The sequence below is a fragment of the Rhamphochromis longiceps genome, linkage group LG18, assembly GCF_057381845.1.
Source record: "Rhamphochromis longiceps isolate RC_006_pf linkage group LG18, R_longiceps_female_GT1.1, whole genome shotgun sequence".
Lineage (NCBI taxonomy): Eukaryota > Metazoa > Chordata > Actinopteri > Cichliformes > Cichlidae > Rhamphochromis > Rhamphochromis longiceps.
In genome coordinates, this window is record NC_140574.1 from 37,789,394 (window position 1) to 37,813,474 (window position 24,081).

General features: G+C 46.1%; 1 protein-coding gene across 2 annotated transcripts in view; it reads left to right on the forward strand.

Moving 5' to 3' along the window:
• The first annotated feature begins 361 nt into the window (after nucleotides 1–361).
• LOC146648888 (solute carrier family 53 member 1) overlaps nucleotides 362–24,081 on the forward strand; it is a 35,613-nt gene continuing 11,893 nt past the window's right edge. For both annotated transcript variants that reach the window (XM_085390220.1, XM_085390222.1), the window contains exons 1-4: nucleotides 362–796; nucleotides 11,051–11,102; nucleotides 23,350–23,451; nucleotides 23,546–23,769. In XM_085390220.1, the coding sequence (XP_085246346.1) occupies nucleotides 728–796; nucleotides 11,051–11,102; nucleotides 23,350–23,451; nucleotides 23,546–23,769 (447 nt within the window). In that variant the 5' untranslated portion in view covers nucleotides 362–727. The remainder of the gene's footprint in view (nucleotides 797–11,050; nucleotides 11,103–23,349; nucleotides 23,452–23,545; nucleotides 23,770–24,081) is intronic.

Genomic DNA, 24,081 nt, shown 5'->3' on the forward strand with positions numbered 1-24,081 from the left:
TGTCTCCTCTTTAACTCTAATGGGCACCTTCGTTTCCAGAGTAAACATAACGCTGTTTTCAGTAAGAATAAAACTAGTGACTGAGACTATAAGAAAATCATTACTGTATCAAAGAGCAGGGAAGACTTCAGCTGGAAGCCTGCCATTAAAAATGTATGGCATTTCTGCGTTGGCCTCATTCGATAAATTTAAATGTGATGACATTATGACGCTGAGTCCTCTCTAAGCCAGCTCATTACCTCACCATTAAGCTTAAAAACGACCAGTTTACTCCCCACATCTGGTGACATCTCACGAAGAAAGCCACACCTCGTTACACCCACCACTACTTTACCTTCGCCGATCTTCGGCCCGTTCTTATATTTCCCACTGCACGCGAACGCAGCGGGAGACAGGAGGTGGAGAGAGGTAGAGGATGAACGACAGCGAGCGAGGAAGACCCAGCTAACGCCAACACTGTTGGCCTGTCCTCCAGAAACACAGCGATAAAAACAGAATTACGGTTTTTATCTTCAGCTGAGATGCAGCTCCGCGAACACTTCGTCGAGTGTGTTTGAGACAGCGGAGATGCTGTGCCGGTAGTTAGCTAGGTTACCCGTAAAGACAAAAGGGCACCTCTCTGAGCATAATCTTTGGATGAGAGTCGCTGTGTAAGCAGCGAAAGCCTCCCGCTGCCGCCTCCCGGCTACAGTAACGGTAGGAGAGGAAGACTGACGCCGCGGCCGACATGAAATTCACAGAGCATCTGTCAGCTCACATCACCCCGGAGTGGAGGAAGCAGTACATCCAGTATGAGGTGAGTTAGCTTCACGTTAAACCTCTACTAGCAGCTAGTTAGCACACTGGCTAACTACACAACCGGTTACTTCATTTTAGAAATCTTATTTAAACATGGCCGTCGTGCTTTAACAGGAAAAACACACAGGGGTCCTTCAGCGGATGTGCTTCAATACAAGCAATAGCAGGTCGTTAGCGTTAGCCAGGCAAACTAGGCTAGCTAGATTTGTGTTGTTGCTCTGCAGGTTTGAGCCGCGGAGTCCCGTGTGTTGGCGTGCACGCGCGTGTCCTCCCAGATGTGTTTAGGAGACAAACCCGTTTCAGCTGAGTCATCGTTTATCGAGCCCGTTAATCTTTGGACCGTTAACCCCGGTGTCTGTGGTTAACCAGCTGAGCTGAGTGTGGGCGGTCAGGGAGCGGTGCTCAGGTCGACCTGTGAGCCATCAATGCCATCGATCTCTGCTGGAGCCTGATTGGCACCAGGGTCTGTCAGTGTAAACAACAACATACATGAACAACACTGCAGCCTCACGCCCTGCAACTGACCGCATGCTGCGCTCGTCAAGGTTGCTGTGAGCACTCCGATGGGAATCGGACAAAGCTCTTCAGCACCATCATCCAAATACCAACTGAGGAAACATCAGTGAGACCCAGCAGAGCATCGGGGACTCGTGTAGGCCCTGTGTGGATTTTGCACGCTGAATTGGCTGTATTACAGATTTCGGCTCATAGTCACTGCCAGTGTTTGTTTTCTGCTTTCTTTTTACTTTGTGAACTAACTGAAATAAGATCGTTGTTGTCCTCAGAGTTCCCGTGTTCCCACTTGCCCCAACAAGAGTTCCTGTTTAGAGCAATAAGTTTATGGGCTTCAAATCCCAGCAGTGGATTAATAACACCAGGTAGAGTGATGTTTGTGCAGAGCCGCAGACTCTAAGGTGTTTACGTATTCATTTTTGGCAAAGTTCTGATAATTTGTTATCTTCAGATATGAGCAGAAGGAAACCTTTTGTCAACTTACAACCAAATCCTTACTTGCACCTTGAAGCCCCAAAGTTAGTGTAGAGTCTTGAAGCGCCAGGCATAGACCACGATAATCCTGGACCTCTGCGTTCACATGCAATCAGTGTGTAGAATAAAGTGGTTGATTCCAGTTGCAACAGGCCAATAAAAAGACATGCATCAAATATCATCTGCTGTTACAGCCTCTGTCAATATGTATGTGTAGACATAAGCTATAAAGTTGCATCAAGAAGTGTTGTACACCGCCTCGTTGTGGCTGGACTCCAGTGTCATGTTCCTGTCTTCAGGTTTCCTCTCGTAGCTGTGAGCAGCGGTGTCGGCCTTTTTGGTGACAGTATTTGCTCACAAGTCACAGACTGGTACAGCTGCACTGAATTTGCTAGCATAGCAAAACTGGAGCCATCAGGATGAGTAGGAGCTTGTTTACATACTTGTTTGTTTAGCTGAAGCATTGATTGGGTCAAATCTGCATCTCTGTATTTGTCAGTCTGTGTGAGCTGGAGCTGAGATTCTGGCTTGAAGTCAGAAGCCATCAGTCGTCTCCTCGGCTTGTTTTAATCTGGTGTTCCTTTTGTGTGACATTCACATTTAGCTTGGAGCCAAATACCTTTTCCAGGAGTTAGAAATGGTATTAGCAGCCTTGTTCGGTGTTTTATCAGCCTTGTAGCTTTTTAAAATTCACATTAGGTTAGCACAGCTCGGCAGCTCCAGGCACTAATGTAATCACCTGTAATCACAAAACAAACAGCCTCAGCTGAAACAGAGAGTTGCTGACTTGGAGACAAGCCGGTAAGGTTAGTCTGATGGAAGTGTCCATCAGCAAAGAGTGTTGATGGTGGCAAGCTGCACAGACACACAAACATGTGCACACAGAACAGGGAATTTTGTCTACATTTACTTTCTGTTCAAATAAAGACTCCTGCAGCTGTTGTAAATGACATGCATCCAATCGTTAACTTTAGCCCAAACCAAGGTGACGAAAGAGCAGTCTGCTTAAAAGACCGTCTAGAGGAAGTGCGTTGTTTGGCCTGCTGTTTGCTCTGTTTTTACCTGTAAGTCCATAGATAGAAGCGCAGACATGGACAGATGCGCAGACATCTAGGACCACCCTTAGTTGTAGTATGTATGTGTGCTAATGTAGGGTGGCTGTAGCTCAGGTGGCAGAGCAGGTCAGCCACTAATCAGAAGGTCGGTGGTTCGATCCCAGGCTGCCTCCTGGCTGCATGCCAACTATCCTTGGGCAAGATACTAACCCCGTGTTTGCCTACTGGTGGTGGTCAGAGGGCCCGGTGGCGCCAGTGTCCGGCAGCCTCGCCTCTGTCAGTGCGCCCCAGGGCAGCTGTGGCTACAATGTAGCTGCCATCACCAGTGTGTGAATGACTGAATGTAGTGTGAAGCGCTTTGGGGTCCTTAGGGACTAGAAAAAAGCGCCATACAAATGCAGGCCATTTACCATTTAATGAGCGCGTCCAGAGACAAATTTAGCCGGCGTGGACGTATCAGGAGGCAGGATGGAGATGACGACATGTTGGGCCACAGCTTTAACAGTGTTGTTGACGCCATCAGTAGAACGTGTCTGTTTGGCTGGGACTGTAAGTACATCTGTGTCTTTGACACACTCAGAGGCAGTTTTCACTCACAGATAGGAGTTTAGGACTTTATAACTATAAACGGTATTACAGCAGCACTATTTTATCTTCTGTTCACACAGTTGCATACGTGTGGGATTAATCAGTCTGCGGGTGCATGCATGTAATGCACGGTTACAGTGGATTACCTGCTGGCACTCAGTTCAGAGCAGTATTATTCAGATGACCTTGAATTTCTTGGTCTCTCTGACATAAAATCTGCATGGTTGGATAAAAGCTGTTGTGGAATTCCTCCATAGATTTCAGCTCTGGCTTCTCTCCCATCTTGTTCATATAACCTTTGTTTGAAAACGCCAAATCTGATATATCTTTGCTACGGCGAGGGAATGACGAGTATTTCAAACAATGGCCGTGTATTTGTTACTTATTTCCTCCGAAGTTTCAGAGGCTTTCTTCCTGCCCCTGCAGTTTTTGGACACAGACCAGATGGAGCTTGTTGTTCCACCCAGCTGTAAATCTGGCCCCGGGCCGTGTTAGTTTTAGTCCTGTGAAGATGTGGGACCCGGGCCTGTGACGTTTGCAGAGCCGTGGGGTTCAGGGCCGTTACATGTGTGCGGTGTTTTCTGTCAGCTTGTTTGGGTGAAACGCCGAGCAGCAGAGGCCCATAAACTGAGCTGACATGATAGGATGTCTGCTAAAACAAACCTTCTGTGTCGGCGGTTTTCAGCATGCTCCCACTGACTGCAGTTTTCCCAGCACTGCTGACATTCCAACACTGTGCAACTTGTGTTTTTTACTGAAGTTTTATCATCAAAGCGTGAGAAATGTATTAGTAATGATAATAATACTAATCCAGGGTCAAACTCTGTTGACATGCTGGCTCCATGTAAACCTGTGGAGGGAAGCAGCTTCATGCAAAGTGCCAGGCTCGTAGTGCGTCTACCAGACAGGCGCTGTAAGAATAAAAACACCTGCTGGTCATCCGTATGACTCAACGGGCTCATTGACTACAAACCCTGCTGCATGACTACATGGCTGGAGCTCTGTGAGTCTGGGTTATATTTTTCTGTATCAACAGTTGAGATGTTTGTGTGTGTTGGAGGACGAAGGTCAGGATAATGAACCAGACAGAAATGGGAGAAGCGAGTGGAAAAGAGAAAGATGGGACTGGTCGGCTCATTTAGTTACCAGCTGATCGGGTGTAATAACAATGAAACCATTTGGAGTTGTTTCTTCTCATTGTTTGTTTGTATGGTTCAAAAGCACAAATAGATTTCTTTCAAATCTTTTCTAACGTTCATAAACAGCAAATAACCTGATGCTGTGTCAGGAGCTGGTGCAGACGTGGTGTTTCACACACAGGACTGCAGCTGCAGCCAGACTAACTTCTTAACTCGATCATAGAAACATGTATAAAGTTGAGTGAAAGTGTATGAAACATCAAACTTGTACTACAGCCGTAGGCGAGGCCGCGTACAGAGTGGGTGTGATGTCACACCGCTTTTATAATGGCGACGCTGGCCTGGTCTCAGACATCCAAGTTGTCAAACGCACCTCTGCCAGCTGATGTCCCACATGTGTTTGAATATTTGCACATTCCTGGTAAACTGGTGTTTCTGGTTTTTCTCTAAATGAAGAACCAGTATCGATCCTGCAGAGTAAACTGTTCTGCAGCACCCTGCTTGATACTGAGCTAAGGAGCATCAATGCAGGAACCATGCATGTCTTTAGGCTTGAAGACTGAAGTTTATGCAGATGAAGCCCTTTCATTAGCTTCCACATTACAGCACTCGTTAAATGGGGATTCTTTTGGGCTTCGTCCTGCTGTGGTGCAAGCGCCTGTTTGCTGCACAAGTATCTGGGTCTGCTATTGATGAACTGATCAACATTTGTGATGCGTGCACCCTGCAGTGTGTGTGTGAATGTGCTTGTGATCCACAAAGACCTGCGTGTGCATTGTGCAGAAATGTGTGGGTACTGCTGCAGGACAAGTCATCCTGGTAACAGTCTGATCAGAGATGGAAGGATCTAACCCAGCATGCTCATAGACCAGGGGTGGGCAACTCCAGGCCTCGAGGGCCGGTGTCCTGCAGGTTTAGATCTCACCTTGAGTCAACGCACCTGAATCACATGATTAGTTCGTTACCAGGCCTCTGCAGAACTTCAAGACATGTCGAGGAGCTAATTTATCCATTTAAACCAGCTGTGTTGGTTCAAGGACACGTCTAAAACCTGCAGGACACCGGCCCTCGAGGCCTGGAGCTGGACACCCCTGTCATAGACCCAGTGTTGGTAAGGTGCTGACCATGGTGTGCATGTGGCTCTGTGAATGAATCACCAATCCTGTCATGGACTCAAAACCAACTGAAAAATACTTACAGAAGATATTTGGAGACACGCATGATGTGAACTAAGGCGCATCTCACATGATACAACGTGGTTTGTCAGTAGTGTGGATGACCTGCCGTAGCTTATGTGCCTGCTTTGTCATTGACTGCATTTTTCCAGCACACCACTGCAGCTCAGGCTGTGCAGCAGAAGTGGAAACTGAGCTGCAGCACTTCATGGGAAGTTAGTTTGCTGATGATAGCTGGTTTCAGGTGGGTGAGGAATAGAGAAGCTGACAGTGAAATGAGGGTTTTACTTCAGGCGCTGTCTCAGTCAGAGGACATTCAGAGGAGGCTTTCTGAATGGTGACAGACCTCATTAAAGCACAAGAGTTGTTTTTTCCACACTCTGGGATAAGACTTGGATAGATGGCGCATGTAACATTGTAGCATGTTTCCACTCATGTTGCTACAATTAAAAGTTGATTGTTTTTACTCTACTTACACTCAACCACAACGTGTCTGAACAAAACTGGGCGGTGTACAGTAAACTAACTGAAGACCACAGGTTCTTATTAAGCTGAGTCATCTTAAGTACGTAGGCTTACATGTACCTGTAGAGCGAAGGGCCTGTGTTCGTCTGGTGGGCGAGCTGCTGGGAATCCAAACGTGCACCAGTGTGAAGCAGAGCTTGTTTTAATGAAAGTTTCTAAGCGTCCAGCTCCAGGATGGAGTTTGTGATGGTTGGTGCAGCAGGACTGGAAAATCATTCATAAATTCATAGATGCCCACCCCTCTGTGAAAATGGCCCTTTGGTGTTTTCTGTTATGCTTATACTACATTATCTCCTGCTGATCAAACATGGGCAATTTAAGCTTTTAAAAAACACCACACACACTTAACATCCTAACATCACCTATGGACGGTGTTGTGTCAGACTACCTGCCCGCATTCTGATTTTGTAGATTTTGATATATTCCAATAAAGAAGGATAACTGGGTCTGTGTTGTTGCTCGTCTTCAAACACCAAAACGAACACAATCACACGTCACTCCTTGTGAAGAGCTTCAGAAGTCCAGACTGAACCTTAATGACTGGCCTGCACAAAGCAATTACTTGAATCCTATTGGAAAGTCTGTGAGGTGAACCGAAGACCAAGGTCCGTGCCAGCACAGCATCAAATCTGGAGGAGCTTTACACAAATTCACCATCACTACAGTTTAAAATAGAATAGCAACGATGTGGCCAGCTGATGTACTGAGCTGTAAACATGTTATTTGTCCTGCTGACGCTGACAGTCTGACTTAATTTTGGACCAAGTGGCTTTCAGAGTTTGCAGTTTTTACACTTCCATGTTGGTATTTTTCACTCAGCCTTGGTGTTTAGTTGGGCTCTGTTTGTTAACCTCTCAGGTCACTAATGAACCGGCTCCCGTCAGCTAGTGTCTGATGCCTTCTATTTTAGCCTAATTCAGCAAATATGAAATATGGTTTATAAGTTGGTAAGCAATTTTCTTATTCTACTTTTTTCATTAAAGACTTATTTTTTATGGCTTTACCACAAATGAGGAGAACATACATGTTGCTACAGGGGTGGCTGTAGCTCAGGCGGTAGAGCAGGTCATCTACTGATCGGAAGGTTGGTGGTTCGAGTCTGCATGCCAAATATCCTTGGGCAAGATACTAACCCCAAATTGATCTCTGATGCATCCATCGGAGTATGAATGTGTGTGAATTAGATCAATGTGCTTGTGTGAATGTGTGAATGCACAGGTTGTGTAAAGCGCTTTGAGCGCTCAGAAGAGTAGAAAAGCGCTGTATAACAACCAGTCCATTTACCATTTGAAGCCTGAACCAAAGTTTGCTCTCCCCCCTGTAGCTCAAGGGGGAGAGCATCTACTGATCAGGAGGTTAGTGATGCCTGCACCCCCCAGTGTGGGTGGAGGTTAGCTAGGAAGCACTAAAAGGTGCTTGTGTGAGTGAGTGTGGCATGTTGTATGAAGAGCTGTGAGCTCTGGGACAGTAGAATAGTGCTTTATAAGAACGAGTAGCTCGAAGTCATCTCTCCCAGCTCGTCATCAAACTAAACTCTGCTCAGAGCTGATCCAGGGTCAGGGGGACAGGTGACGGCTCCTAGACTTCATTGCTGTTGTTGTCGACCCTGCTCTGATGAATATTTGTGTTCTCTTCACTCAGCTGTACAGTCTCCTCTATCACTGAAAACTAACACAGCTGCTTCTCCTTTTCCTTTGGCTCATTTCTTCATTTTCTCATATTTGCTTGCATTTAAATCTGAACCCCTGTCTCTCTGTGTACTCGGCCTGTACCACTACACTCGCTGTCTTTGGATCATCTACCCCCATCTACCCACTTTCACATAATGGTATGATCCCAATCTGTCTCTCCGTGTGATTGGCCACATTGGATGCTGAGCAGCTGAATCTTCAGCTCTCCCTGACTGAGGTCGGCTCGTTCATGAACAGCTCATCACTATAATCAACGTGCACTGACTTGTAGTGACTTTCAAGAACATTTCAAGAACCCACAGAAGAACACTGGGAACACTGGGAACATGGCAATTGTGGAGATTAAAGGGAACAGAAATAAAGGCTTCAGTGTCATAACCCTCATGTCTTTCTGCAGCCAGAGGCACACATGCAGAAACACCAGTGTTGGAAAGACTGAGTAAATATGTGGGTGTAAAATGATTTACTGCTGATAATGCTGGGAGCACTGGGAGCACTGGCTGATGCCTTCAGATGAAACTTCCCCGCGTGCGTCCTGTCACATTCAACTTTGACGTCTGTGTAAAATTTCCCACCTGTCAGTGTGTCTCTGTGTCCCACAATGCTTTGCAGCCTCTGATGGAAGCCCGCCCTGACAGAGCCTCGTACGATCTGCAGAGATTCTCCAGACGCTTGTTGCTGGTCTGGTCGAGGTGCAACTTGTGAACATTAGTGATTGCGGATGTATTTGTGGCCCTATGTGGAATAAAGAAAAACCGATGCAATAAAAAAGGTGCACATTAGTTCATGGTGTGCAAAGAAATCAGTAAACTTGCTGTGACATCTGTGACAGCTCCTCTTTGTTTCCACGTTCATCAAATAGGATGATGTAATCAGATACGAAGGTTGTTTCGATGTACTTGCAATTAAGACAAACCATAAAAGAAATGAAATCATTATTGAAGGCTCTCTAATGAAGCTAATTACATTAGAGGTCACCGAGACATACCAACACATGGAGGCTGCCATCACAGTCAGCAAAGCTGTTTTCTGACGGCTGAAAACAAAGAACTGCTCAGTCAGACGTTAATGCTGCTTTAGCTTTTAGCTCGCATCACTCGTGCGTCACCGGTGATGTCACGGCCCTGCAACAACTCTCCCAAACGCCTCACCTGTCAGCAGCCCTGGGAGCTCTTTAAATTCTGCCACAGCACCTTTCAGGCTCACATCTAAAGAGCAGAGCTCCTTCATATCTCGTCTGCACTGTGGACACAAGCTGGGGGACAGAAAAATGAGGAACAACCGAGAGATCTGGGTTTTTACATGACACACATGTGAGCAATAATCCAGTTATGACTCATATAATCCTTCTGACAGTTTGGTGTCAACAAAGTGTTTGTGTGCTGGTGGGCAGGGTTGGAGAAAAGAGCGAGGGAAAGGAATGCATGAAGGAGATTAGGGAAAGATTTCCAACAGCCAGTGAGGAAAAGATGACAGCAGAGTGTAAATGCACAAAAAGGAGCACTGCAGAGAAACCTCACAGTTGGAGAGAGAGATTTGTGGTCAGCTGGTGTGGGTCAAAGGTACGCCTGTGGTGATCGCCACAAGCTGCGAGAGAGAGAGCGAGGCGGCGCTGAAGGAGAAAGAACAGAAGTAGGGTAATCTGCGGGGATAAGCACAGCCGCCCTTGTTCCTGTTGAGCTGTGTGTTGTGTTTTGGAAACTCGCTCCTGACCACATGCTGAGCCAGCCTCCTGTGACCACCAGCATCTTACTGTATGTCACACATGCTGTGGGCCTCAGGACCAGTGTGGGAAAGCGCTTTGGAGCTATGGCGCAGAGAGCGCTTTGTGCTGGTCGTAGGCCTTGTGTCAGGGTGATGTTCGATAACAGCAGCAGCCACTTTCATTAGTTACAGAGCAGCAAAACAGGCTAAAGGTCACCGAGGCAGGTAACTCCTGCAGATGACACATGAGTCATCATGTGTCATCAACATCTGTCAACCAGTAGGACCAGTATGTACTGCACTGGCCCTTCTTTCTGCAGTATTGATAGCGATAGCACGGCCATTCTTCACCACCACTCAGATGTTGGTATCAATTGTGTCTGTGAGGAAGACTAGGGGGCGTGAGCTATTTCAACTCTTTATCGAACGTTTTCAACATTTAGCCTGGACACGGTTAAAGACGTCAGGGAGGTGTGAAGAGCTGAGCCCAACATCAGTCAGGCTGAACGTGGATGCAAATGTGTCATGAAGCTAAAGGAGGTGCCTGAGCCTGTGTTGGAGCGCTGATGGTTTTCCAGGATAGAGGGGTCTGAGCTGTTTTTGAGCTCCGCTTCTGTCAGGTTTGTATTGACCCAGTTCTTTCCCTGGTTATAGCTCACCTGTTCAGTAACAGTGGGATTGTTTCATACATCATGCAGTGTAGTGTGTGTCCTCTTCTGTCTGTCCTTCAAAACTACAAAAATGTGTTGTTGCAGAAACATCGAGCCGGGCCTGCAGGTTTTATTGGGCATTGAAGAGCTTCTGCCTTTTTATCGATTTCCTACTCTGTGATTAGTTGCATTGTTCCAGCACTGCAGCGAAGCTTAGGCCTGACTGCTTCACTGCTGCTCGGCTGTCCAGCAGGCCGGGCCGGCACACAGTGAGCTCATTGTGAGCCGGTGCCCTGCTGGCATTCTGACTAACTGACCACTCTACTATCTAACCCTGGAGCAAGCGCTGATGAAAGGGGGCGACTGTCCTGCTGTCCTACTGCAGCTCACTGAGACTGGGTGACTCCTCGTCCTCTCCACAGTGGGGACAAAGCACAGCGTACACTGCCCCACAGTATGAAGCAGGCTGCTTTATTAAAGGATGGGTGAAGAGCTAAATAACAGATCAATAAAAGAAATAACAGACTACGCTCTGTGACTGCAGGAGAATGTAATGAGAGTATTTCTGCAGGTTGTTTACAGCAGGTCTGAACACCTGATGAAGAAAACTCATCACAGACGGGTCACACAGCACTGTGATATGCTGCTGCTGTGGAAGCCGATCACTCTCATTGACCTGATGATAGGATATATATGTTTGTACAGGAGACTGATCTGGTGTTTTTACTGTGTCTGCAGGCTTTCAAAGAGATGCTGTATGCTGCTCAGGACCAGGCCCCGTCTATCGAAGGTATTACATGCATGCACACACAGTCATGCAACTTCCTGTTTCTTTCACCTTCTCCAGTCTTACTTATCAGAGCTGTTGCTGTCTTGCTTTGTACTGGAAACTGTTGTGTTATCATGTCGGTGTAAGACCACGCGTGTTACACGTTTATATTTGTGCCACAGCTGAACATGGTCCAAACCCAACAATTCCTAAATACTGATGTTCAACAAGTATTTAAAGATATGATCATGAAAACCTGGCCTACAGCTCAGTGTGTTAGGACAGCTGGGCACAGACTGGGGGCAGTGCTCACACAGAGTACAAGCGCTGCCCAGTTACAGCCTTACTTACATTCAGTTAGGCTGATTGATTGATCCTGAAAATAACGATTAGTCAAGTCCAGTATTCTCTGTTCCAAACACAGAATATTCAGAAAATATATTTACTGCAGCTACTGATTATTTTAGTAATCTATCGATTATTCCATCGAGTAATCCGATAACTGATCCGATATACGGCATCGGTCCGATCCTGACCTAAAGTACTGGATCGGATATCGAGGAGAAATGAGAAATGTAACCCGATCCATCAAATATCACAAAGCACCTCACAAAACCTGCGACAGGGCGTAACCCGGCTCGTGACCTCAGCGCGTCGGAGCAGTACGCGTCACGTGACAGAGCGGCTGTTGCGTGCGGGACCTGTCGGCGGGCTGGCGTTCACACTGAAAGCATCTGGAGCCGCGCTACGTGCTGCCAAACCGGCATCTCGGAGAAAGCTATCCCAGAGACACAAAGCAAGTTCCTCTGTGAATGTTTGTGGAGCACTCCCACGTTCAGCCTCAGAGGCGGTATATGGAGCTGGGACGTCTGTGACCGAACGATGGACAGACTCACGTTTTACTTTGGAAAAAACTGTTACAGGCTGAACAAAACCCCAAAACATGAAGAACACCTTTTTCATCCTTGTGTTAAGTTTAGAAATGACAGAAACTTGAGTCTGAGGTTAAACATGATGGTAACGGCTCCGACATCCATCCTGATCCACTCTGGATGTGTATGTGCAGCTGTAAGTGCTCCACTGTGCAACCTGTTGTTTTTAAGTTGTTGAATACGAACATTACTTTGCACTCCTTTTTCCCAGAACAGAGTTTCTGAAATCTGCATTAAATTGCATTTTAATTTACTTTTGAATATTACTTGAAGCACTTAGATTGAAAGTTGAGCTAAAGGTTTAAATACAAAGATCAGCATCACTGAACTGTGAAATCCTTTGGCTGCAGTGTGTTGAAGTTTGAGCATGAACTTGCAGGAAGCTATAAACAGTTTTATTGATTACAAAATGGACCATATCGGATTCATATCTGTATCAGCAGATATCCAAATGTACGATGTCGTATCGGGCATAGAAAAGTGGTATGGCGCCATCTCTGGTGTGAACATGGATCAGGAACGGGTCACACTTGGTTTGTTGGTGAGGGACTGATCACAGGATCGAAACAGCTCACCGTCTCAGGGACGGCTCCGCCTCTTGGTCTTCACTGTCACGGGGCCGAGTGGCCTGTAACGAACAGGACTCAGGTGCAGAGACAGCAGATGATGTAACAATTATTTATTAGGCTTAAGTGCAAGAAACGTAGCAAGGACAAAAGAACAATAGGACGTGGAGTCTGACGTGGCGTGGCCTGGGAAACGTGGCGAGGGAACGGGGCCTGAGATGCAGAGTGGAGCTGAGCAGGGAACAGTCACACTGAGGAGAGAAGACAGTGGAGTTAGGGAGGTGGTGGAGGCAGCTCTGCAGTGGCCAGTTGTAAGAGTGGCAATTCTTACTTGCAGTAGGGGACAGAGTGTTGAGAGGGGGGTGATGAGAATCCAGGGGAGGCTGAGTGGCGTGGAAAGGCTGGCCTGAGGTCCGGGGCTTCAGATGGAGTGTGATGGCAGGAGGGCAGGCAGGTGAGGCACACAGAGATTTTCAGAATGATTGCTCGGTATCCTGAGTCCGGAGGTGGAGCGTGAGCCAAGCTGAATACAGCAAATGTGTTGATGACAAACTGGCAGCGAATGAACATCAACGTGTGGCTTAAATCCCTCTGGCTTGATTGCCTGCAATAGGCTCCAGGTGCGCAGGAGCTGGAGGAGTTGGCCCCGCCCAGGGGCGGATCCAGGTAAGTTCAGGAGCCTTATGGAAATTCCAGCCACCCACCTCAGACCCTGACACTTCACGCCGTGTAAAAGGACTCGGCTCCACGTTACGGCGAGCCGGCGTCGCTGCCTGATGTCAGTGTTTGGGTTGTGTCAGGCCTTTTTCTCCACGCGCTGCTCCTGAACACGTTTCTATTGCAGGTCTGATTTTAGTCGCAAATCTGGGTGAAACTTCCTGCTAATAACTGATCTAATGTCCCTACATATCAGCAGCAATATTTAAACCAACGTCAGTGTTGATTTTACAATAAATGTGTTGTTCACTAAACAAGTTGCTGCTCATGGCTTTGTGCCTGTTTGCAGCAGCTTGCTGAGCGTTTGTGACTGAAGAAAGCAGCGCACATCATTACTGAGTGGGAGCCCAGCAGCCCCTTCAGGTGTCCACAGTGGGAAGCACGAAGAGTCTGACTGCAGTTTAATGTTAGCCCAGGTTTCATGTGTATTGCAGTGCAGGCATCTGCTGCCCAGCAAAGATGGGCGTGTGATGGAAACGCACACGTCTGTCTTTATGCAGTAGTTTGGTTTGTTTGCACACAGCTTCATCTGGATTCAGCTGAATACATGAAAGCCCAGGATACAAACAGCATCACACTCTGACTGGAAGTGCAGTTCTTTACCTCCAGTCATTTTATATGACGACACTTCAGCCTACATTATTGCTTAATTATGTGTCTTTGCAAAAATACAGCAGCAGGAGCCACAAAATGACCAAAATTTAAGGCCTCAAATCATCTTAGAAAGTCTTCAAACCAGTGATCAGAGGCCTGTGTTCCATCATGTAATGACAGGCCTGGTCGTGTCACTGCGCTGCATACTTAAACTTGACTTAAAGCAATACTAAACAACGTGACTAGCACAGTGCGCTTTCCTGATCTTTCATCTTATTTTGACAGAAGCGACTTCAACCACTTGAAGGGCCTATTTCTGTCCCAAATGTGATGTTAGAAAACCCAAACAGCAAATCGTGTCGCCGCTTCCACTGCTGCTTTGCACCAAACATGGCTACAGCTGCCAAAGGACCATTGATCCTGCGTATACGGCTGAGTGCTATTAGTTTTTAATCAGCAGCAGAAGTGAAGCGAGTGCTGCTTTGTGAATTCAAATATGATTTCAAACCCGAGGACCTGTTTTAGGCTCTAGTCCACGCACAGAGAGTCAGCGGTACAGACGGAGTGAAATGTCACATCTGTCCAGTGTTTCACGATGCGAGCATCCAGATGGAGTTCAGAGGTGGTGTGTGAAGCCGATCACGTCTGAACTTTCACACATTTTAAACTGCTTACACAGAATAAACATGTTTCTGTTTCTGTGTAAATGTAAAAATGACATGTTTACCTTGATCACAGTTTTAAGATAATCCAAGCTCTGGTCGGCTCACGTGTTTGGTTGTGCTGAAGCACGCTCTTCAGTTTGATTAGGGACGGGCAGTTAGCTGCTTATTGTAGCTAGCACAGGTCATCATGTGTCGCTCACGGTAGGGCTGCCACGATTCGTCGACCATCAAAATCGTCGACGACTAATTTAACAGCCGACGTGTCGTTTGAAGCTTTGTAAGCTCCTGAAAGACGCAGGAATAAGTAGCAGGATTTAAGCGTGTAGTAATGGACTGAAACAGACGGTGGCAGCACTGCATGTACAAGGATGCCAGCTGCCGTTGAACACCGAAGAAGAAGAAGCAACTCCGGTATCATAGCTGTGTCCAAATTCAGGGGCTGCATCCTTCAGAGGCCGCATTTGTAGGCCGATTAAGTGACAGCGACGGAGGCTGTCCAAATTCAAAGACTCTGCGCCTGACAAATGCGTCCTTCATTTCCCCAGATCTGAAGGATGGGTCGGGTGTATCCTTCGTTGCCCAACCTATCCCAGAATTCATAGCGCGGCCCAGCCAATTCCAAGAGCACCTGGCTGCAGCCACTGGGGAGCCATATTGTGACCTCCACAGCAGCCGGAAACACTTCAGTTAAATCGACTTTGACAGCGAAGACTAAATTGTGTTTTTGTTACTATCGATGCTGCTGAGAAATAAACGTGGTTCTAAGTGTTTTAACACAAAATCACCATCCCTTCAGCTTGTTCGTGGCCAAAAGTGTCCGTGTCTTATGTTTTTGTTTCTTTGCTACTTTTTCTGCATAAAGGTTTTTTCATAAATATAAAATAGTCATTACTTTTTACTTTTTTGATCCTTCAAACACCCTTTCCTGGTTCAATGCACTTGTTTGAAGACAACCTCAAAACTCACCATTTCATATATCAGCAGCGCTACTGGAAATGATTGTACAGCGGTCCCTCGCTATGACGCGGTTCACCTTTCGCAGACTCGCCGTTTCGCAGATTTTTTACAGAGCATTGTGTTCTGCGTCCTGATTGGCTGTAGACCATTGTCAGTCAGTCTCGTGCGGTGTCTCCTGTACAGCACAGAATGCGTTCAGCTTGTCAAATTCACATAAAACTTCGATGGTTAGCAGTGTGACTCTGACGTGCTGTATGTTTGTGAGTTTTCTCCACAACAAACACAACAGCGTCGACGAAACGTCGTCACCTGCTGGTGCCTTTGGTTTCATTCTATAACACTGGACTTACTTTTCTACAAAGGTTTGAACTTTGAGAGTTTAAACAAGAGAGAGAAGTGTGAAATGTTCATGCCTGTCTGAGAAAAGTGTATAAAGTTTGTAGTGAGGGCTTTTACAGCCTTAAAACATCTGTAATCATTGTAAAAACTAAAGTTTCACCTACCGCGGGTTATTTTTAGAACGTAACTCCCGCGATAAACGAGGGACCGCTGTATTATTAATAGTAGAGTCTGGGACATCTAATTGATTAACATCAACATTGATTATTGTGCACTGTTATCTCTGTTCAAGGAGAGCAAACAATATGAAACTCTCTCTCAGCTTGTTCGTTGCCAAATATGTGTATGTTCACAAAATGCTATAAAATGTATATTTTATAGCATTTTATAACTCCGACATGGTTTCCTCAGCTGAATCACAAAACATTGTTCATGCATTTGTGTCATCGCGTTTCCATTATTGTAATGCCCTGTTTATCAGCTTGGATAAATCCTCTCTTTCCCGCCTCCAGGCCAGCGGCCAGGCTACTAACTCACGTCACTGCTGGTTTATATTCTTCACACTGGCTCCCAATAGATGATGAAATTCTTGTTTTAACATACAGAGCACTAAATGGCCCCAGCTTCTTATAAAATACTCTGCTGCTCGTTGTCTTCGCTCACAGGCTCAGAGTTTGTTGGTTTCTCCCCGAACACGACTGAAGACGAAAGGGGGCGGAGCCTTTCAGTCGTACCACCACAGTTACGTTTGGTTGACTCTGTGGAATCCTTTAAAAAGCAGTTAAAACTTTATTATTTAAACAGGCCTTCTGTTAATCAACACTTCTGAATTGTTTTGAATTTGCATTGTTTATATTGTCTATTTTGTTACTTAATGTTTTCTTTATTGTTACCTTTGTGTACAGCGCTTTGTAAGTAAAGTAAGTTAGTAAAACTTTCAAGATAAAAATCACAAAGTGCTTCACAGAAGCTAAAACCTAAAAATCAAAATCAACCAAAAGCAAGTTTAAAAAGATGAGTTTTTAGCTGCTTTTTAAAAGCGACCACGGAGTCCACAGATCTCAGGCTCAAAGGGAGAGAGTTCCACAGTCTGGGGCCACAGTAACAAAAGCTTTGTCGCCTTTTGTTTTCAGCCTCGTGTGTGTGACTGCCTGTCTACGAAAAGCGCTTAATAAATAAACCTCACTTACTTATTAAAACATTTTTCTACTTTTACCGACTTTAAATTAGCTCCAGTCCTTTTCATCAAAACCCAAATTTGATCTACATTCTTTTTTTACTCTTTAAATGCCAGTTAGCTCATATATGTTACCAGTGACGTTTCAGATAAAAGGTGATAAAGTCCTAATGGGTTCATGAATCTTTGTATTTTGTTTCATATACAGTATATGAAAGACTCCCAACCTTTACGATCCACTTGCAAGGTTTCCACTGTATCCAGGCAGAGGACGTGTTTCCGGCTACTGTGGAGGTCGCAATATGGCGCTCCACAGTGGCTGCAGCCAGACCCTTCTCGCCAATTCCAGTTTCCAACAGTGGCGGCTGCTACTCAGTTTTAATATTACTCTTATTACTTTTTCTGGGTCACAAAATAAACTTTTAAGATATTTTCAGGCGAGAATGTAGCTGCGTAAGCTTCAAATATCTGCTCGGTTTATCCAGACATCACATATTTGTAAAGGTGCTCCGACGTTTTCAGAGACGTCTGCCACCCACCAGCTCGACAGCTGACCGGGAGCTCGAGGCTCACTAGAGCCGGTGTTCTGACAAAACAACCTACCTATCAAGCCGTCCTACTGGTTGTTACTGACTCAAAACAGCCATGTTTTTGCTTTTAATAGTACACGCCTATTATTTGATCCTACCCCGATCTCGTGCGTGTGAAAAAGGTTAGTATTAAATGTCTTACTTCGTTATTACAGTTGATACTTGTTTTCCTTAAGCTGTCGTCAATCTGTTAACCTTTCAAGCTAACATGCGTTTTTTGTTTTTTGTGCAAAAATACTCCAGTTTGGAGTCTCAATTGAAGTCATCTTTCAAGTCTTGATTTAGTGCTTCTAAACTTCTGTAAACGACCTAACGAAGCATCCTAGCATACAAATGCAAAAACTGTGAGGAAACCATGTAACAGCTTCTAATAAAACAGCTGAGTTTCCCCTCCATGATTGTGTGTTAACATTAGATGACTGTGTGCTGGAAGCACGTTGTGATCGTGTGATTTGGCCATCAGAACGTCCTACCTCTAGATATGTATGATGGAAGCATGAACCACGTAAGGTAGTATATTCTGATAAGGTAGCACGGATTGATAGACATGATTATAAATTTATGCTACGGTAGGATGTTTTGTCAGAACACCGGGGAGAACAGCGAACTCCCATCGCTTTCAACCCCCCGCGGTCTTTCTCTACTCAGGTTTAACATGGTATATAAGTCACTGAGAGCAGCGGTCCCCAACCTTTTTTGCGCCACGGACGGTTTATGCCCGACAATATTTTCACGGACCGGCCTTTAAGGTGTCGCGGATAAATACAACAAAATGAAACTAGTACCGGTACCGAAAAAAGAAAATTTATTCATAACACACGTGAAAAGACCCAGGAACACCGAGTAAACGATAAAAACGATAACAAAATAAGGCTGAAAACCGATAAAACCCTGAAAACCAGACATTTCACACCTGAGCCTCAACTCTCGCGTTGCCCGGCACCAAAGGACTCACGCACCGGTACCGGTCCGAGGCCCGGGGGTTGGGGACCGCTGCCTTAGAAAACTTAAAAATGTTACTGTTTGGCTTTGTGTTTTGTTTGTTCCTCAGTAAATCGGTTTGGCTGAGATTAAAGTTCTAGTTTTCACACAGCTGAATAAACGTCACACAGAAAACTGATTATCAGAAGTGTGAGATGCTGCAGAGTTTACTCCGGTGTCCTGTTATAGTTTAGATATGAAGGAGCAGCTGAGGTTATTAAACTCCACCGAGACAATCTGCAAATTTCATTAAAAGTGTAATAAACTATCATCATGTCTTTATTGTTAGTTAGCACAGACCTGAAACACTTCAAGCTGTAAGCTAATGATGGTTATATGAGAGCAGATGCTGCTGTGTTTTACATCCAATGGATGATGATCTGATTAGTCGAGTAATTACAAAACTAATCTGTGAGCAGTCGACTGTCAAACGAAGGGCAGCTCACGGTGGTTCATATTTAGAGCTACAGGGAGATGACCTCAGCTGCTTAATTATGAATTGGGATGAAAAACATCATTGGTGAGCCTGACATGTGTCATAACCCTAATGAGTGCTATGCCTGACTTTCCTCTTGTGATGTCAGTGTTACAGATTAATACCAGTCCCAGACCCACATCTGTAGTTCACATGGCTTATTGATGCTGGGCTGAGTGACATGTGATGGAGGGTGGGTACTGTGTATGGTCCCTGATCACTCAGTCACACAACACTCACCTGCTGCCTCCCACCAAAGCTACTTTGTCAGGTAGATGTGCCGCTGCTCTGCTCTATACCAGACGACCACATTGTTATTGTAATAGCAACGTACTTATTAGGCTGTTTTCCCAGCATCGTAATAATGTTTGTTAGAAATGTAAACATGTTGATGATGTTAAATGATGCACAGACAGCAGTTTCCTGTAAATGACAATCAGCGATTGTCTAAACCTGCGTTTTGCCAAAGAAAGCTTACATCATGCTGAGCTGGCGTCCTGAAAATGCTGCACGAGGTTGGATACAGATTACAGAACGATGGAGGTTTCAAAGGAAAGTGAATAAACTCTGATCATCCTCAGTCGGGTCACACAGCTTCACCTGAAGCACACCTCGACACGCTCCTGCGTTTCGCCCATCACCCTGTTCACATTCCAGTCCGTGAATAAACTAGCTGCCATGTTTACAGCAGAGTGCTCCACCTGAGCTCACACTGTCCCACTGTTGTTTGATTGAGCTCCAGTCTGCTGACTGTGTGGCCCACTGGCCCCACAGTAAAGTTCCCTTTTCTATTACACCTGTATGTGATGTGCACTAGCTAAGGTACACATAGCTGTATGTTAACGAGGTGGAAGTGGGGAACGCACTCTGGCGCCCCTCTCCCCCCCTGCAGTGGGCGTGGCTGCACACAGGCAGCAAACGCTGTTGCACACGATGCTGAAAAAGCTCCACGAGTGGGTTAAAACCAGCGAATACAAAAGAGCTCAAATGTTCTGGGATCCTAACAGCACCTCTGAAGATGAATGCTTTGTAGTATACTGTACACTATAGATGGTTCCGGTGTGGTCTGCACCGCCCCGCTGTGTGGTGCCGTGTTATATAGTCACACGTTGCTCCCCACGAGAGGCTGTGATTCACGGGCTGGTCGTCCTCATATTTGTGTCCACGTCAGCTGACATGCACTTCCTCTACTTTGGTTTCCTCTAGTTTTTCCCGTCTGACTCGTCTCTCTGTCACGTGTTTGCTCTTCTGTGATAATTACATTATGTAGGCGTTGGTATCGTGTTGGTTTATTAGTGAAAATATGTTTTATTGGAATAATTTGTAAAATGAATCAAATCTCTTAACTTAATGTTGAATAATGATTTTGTTAAATCAAACGTACAGTTGAAAGTTAACACTTCTTCTTCTTTGCTGTTACTGCTCTTGTTGAGGTCAAAGTTTCCCTGTTCCCTCAAAAATGGTATCCAGTGTTTGAAACGACATTATCATGAGGGCCCTACTGCCTGTACACTCTGGCCACGAGAGGCTGCACTGTTGTGCACCAGGACACGCCCAGGACCCGCTGCAGCTGACGGTGTTGGATGGAGCGAAACGATGAGGCGTTCTGCTGGATTTAGGCCAAGGTGGTCTCAGTTCATCGTCCAGGGATGAACCTGCTCCTGTCTGTTAAAGCACAGGGTGCTAAGGCTGGACCTGCCAGCTCTGCTATTCTGAGGAAATGTTAGTCGGCTCAGCACAGGGCCCACCTGTGGATGCTGGGCCTTCAGCCCACTCCATAAAGTCTGCTTCTGATTGTTTGGACATTCACACCAGTGGGCTGTGGGCATGCTGTTTGTCCTTGCAAAAGGAGCAGATGCCGGTCCTGCTGATGGGTTAAGGCTCTTCTACGGCCCTGTCCTCTGGGATCTCCTCCATGCTCGTCAGACTCTGCTGGGAGATGCAACAAAGCCTCTTGCATGACATGCACTGATGGAGGAGCTGGACTAACCTGTAGCGTTGAGATATTGCTCCATGCTACCAGTGATGCTACCGACTCTTGCCAAATGCAAAACAAGACTGCTACTCTTGGACCAGAACGCTTCATCAGTCCAGATTAGTGACGAACACTGGATGAAATCACAGAATGCAATTTATGCAAAGTGTGCAGCTTTACATGGACTCAAAGAGCAAATGCATTGATGCTGTCCCAGAGGCCGGGGTCCACGCTGCAGGGATAAGTGGAGCGCTCTTTGTCCGAGTCAGAGACTTTGTCAGCCTGTATCAGACGGAGTGTTGTAACCAGCCGTGCAGGATCACACTGCACACAATCACTGAGGATAGTGTGTTCGCAAGAAATGTTTCTGTGCAGCTGCACTAACACCTCACTGTAGGTAGTGGGAGGAGTTTAATGCTGCGTATCCACGAACGGTAAAGGAAAATCTGTGTGGAAGAGAACGCGGTGGCGTTCCTGTCGCACGTCTGTGTTTGTGAGCCCGACGTGGCGCCTGGGTACTCGCTGTAGTTGCTACGTTCCACAAAAGAACACACGAAATGGTGCAAAGCAGGGTGTTGCTAAAAAACATACTTGTCAAATGGAAAGTATAGGCTTTAGCTGAGACACAGACATGGCATAATGGTAATAATGATAATAATCATTATGACTTGACTGAGACACGGAGAGAAAAGAGCCGAATAAGGCCAAAACGGGATAAGGAGATTACGGTAGTCTGACAGCGGTGGCTGTTTGTGTGTTTGTGCACTGCTGAGAGAGGGCGAGGGAGTGGTTTGGACACGCCAATTTAGTTAATTTGGTGTCTTGTCTAAAAGCAGCCACTCTGAAACACAGTGAATCACTGAGTGTGCACACTGTGAACCACCTGACCCCGCTGTTGTTTGCCTGTTGTTGACGTGACAGCAGGCTCAGCTCGGACACACAAGTCTGCTCAGGTCAAGTTTACCAGAATCGGTGACATGTGACGTTGTTGAGATGAAAATGGTCCAAATTACAGGACGGGTAACGGTCTAAAAAAGCACATGAGTCAGTGTCCAGGTAAGTATAGCACTCCTGCCATGACATGCTTGAACAGAACCTCATTTTCATGATACTGAGGGAGACATTCCCACTGCCACTCGTGGCTTTGATTAAAGTGGACACGCCCACTTTCCACTGTCCGTGGTTATTTTGCTTGTGTCAGGTGATTTCAGCAACGCTCCATCACCGCACGTTTGTGCACATTTCAACAGCGTTTTAACCCCAGCGTAGTCACATGTTTGTTGTCTGTCTTACTCTCAACGGGACCATGAGTCAGAACATAAACTCTGCATTAAGATCATGAAACAATCAGCAGACTGAGGACGAGCAGAAAGGTCCGTTTGGTCCTGGGCTACCTTCACCAAGCACATGTTGCTTTCCTGCACTCCTGCTTTGAAACTGCTCCATCATAAGGTGCCTTTGTCTTTCTGTCACTACAACTGACCAACATTTACAAACTGCACTTGAAGTTTGACCTGAAACTGGCGACTGAGCCTATAAACCATCAGAGGAGAGCTTCCAGAGTCAGCAGGGATGTCTTCCTAACACTTACACATGTTTGTTTTAAATGAATAAGAACCAAAGGTGCACAATACTGACAGTGAACACACTTACATGATTACAGTGTAACAGTTTCTCATTTGGATGGAAAGTAGTTGAATAATAATGTGACATAACAAACATACAGATGCATCATTCAGAACAGGGGGTCCAACTCCAGGCCTGGAGGCCCGGTGTCCTGCAGGTTTTAGATCTCACCCTGGGTCGGCACAGCTGAGTCACATGATTAGTTCTTTCCCAGGCCTCTGGAGAACTTCAGATACATGTTGAGGATTTAAATCAGCTGTGTTGGATCAAGGACACCGGCCCTCCAGGCCTGGAGTTGGACACCTGTGATTCAGAAGGACGGCTGCTGTGTCACCGCTGATCTGTTCACACAGTCTTTAAGTCTCAGTTAAAAGTTTCTCTTCCTGTCCTCTCAGTGTTTCTGAAAGCTGCAGCAGAGTTTCCATGTTTAGGCTTAAAGTCTGAAGTGACTGAGTGGAGTTTATATTCCATCCTGAATCTCCACACAGCACAGGGGCTGGACGGCTCACTGCTCCCCCTGCTGGTCGCAGCACAGCAGCACAGGCCTTTGCACACACACAGTCACACACTTGCCCATTTTTATTCATGCACTTTGTTTCTTTTCCTTAACTCTGTGCGCACAGGTTTGTTTCCTGCTGTGAGATGCTCTTCTAACAGCTTCTCTCTTGTTGCAGTCACAGATGAAGATACTGTCAAGCGGTACTATGCCAAATTTGAGGAGAAGTTCTTCCAGATGTGTGAAAAGGAGTTGGCCAAAATCAACACCTTCTATTCTGGTAATACAGCTGGTAGCACTGGTTTCAAGGCTCACCAAGACTTCTTATTATCCTGTCTCTTCTGTCCTTACCGTGTCTCGCTCTCTCCTTCCAGAGAAGCTGGCAGAGGCTCAGCGGCGATTCGCCACGCTGCAGAACGAGCTGCAGTCCTCGCTGGATGCACAGAGGGAGAGCTCAGCCAGTGGGCGGGGCCTGAGGAGGAGGAAGACGGTGTTTGCCTTGTCACAGCAGGAACGATGCAAGCACAGGAACATAAAGGACCTGCAGCTGGCCTTCTCAGAGTTCTACCTCAGCCTTATACTGCTGCAGAACTATCAGGTGCACACTCGTACAGCAGGGCAAAAACAGAGGAAACCTTTGATTATTGATTATTGATTATATCGTCCCATTTCCCCGAGGGGTCAGTCTAGCTACTTATTATGGTATTTGATTGGGAGATCAAATCACGCTGTGACTGATGATAAATAATAAATGCTGATGCGGGTGAATGTGCTCAGCCACTGTTAGGTAGAGAAACACGACACAGTTTTAAAATCATTTCAAAAAGCCATGTTTGAATTTTAAAGCCACAACAGCAGCTGCTGCTCGCAGGCCGACACGAGGCTGATGGATGTACGCATGTAATGAAAC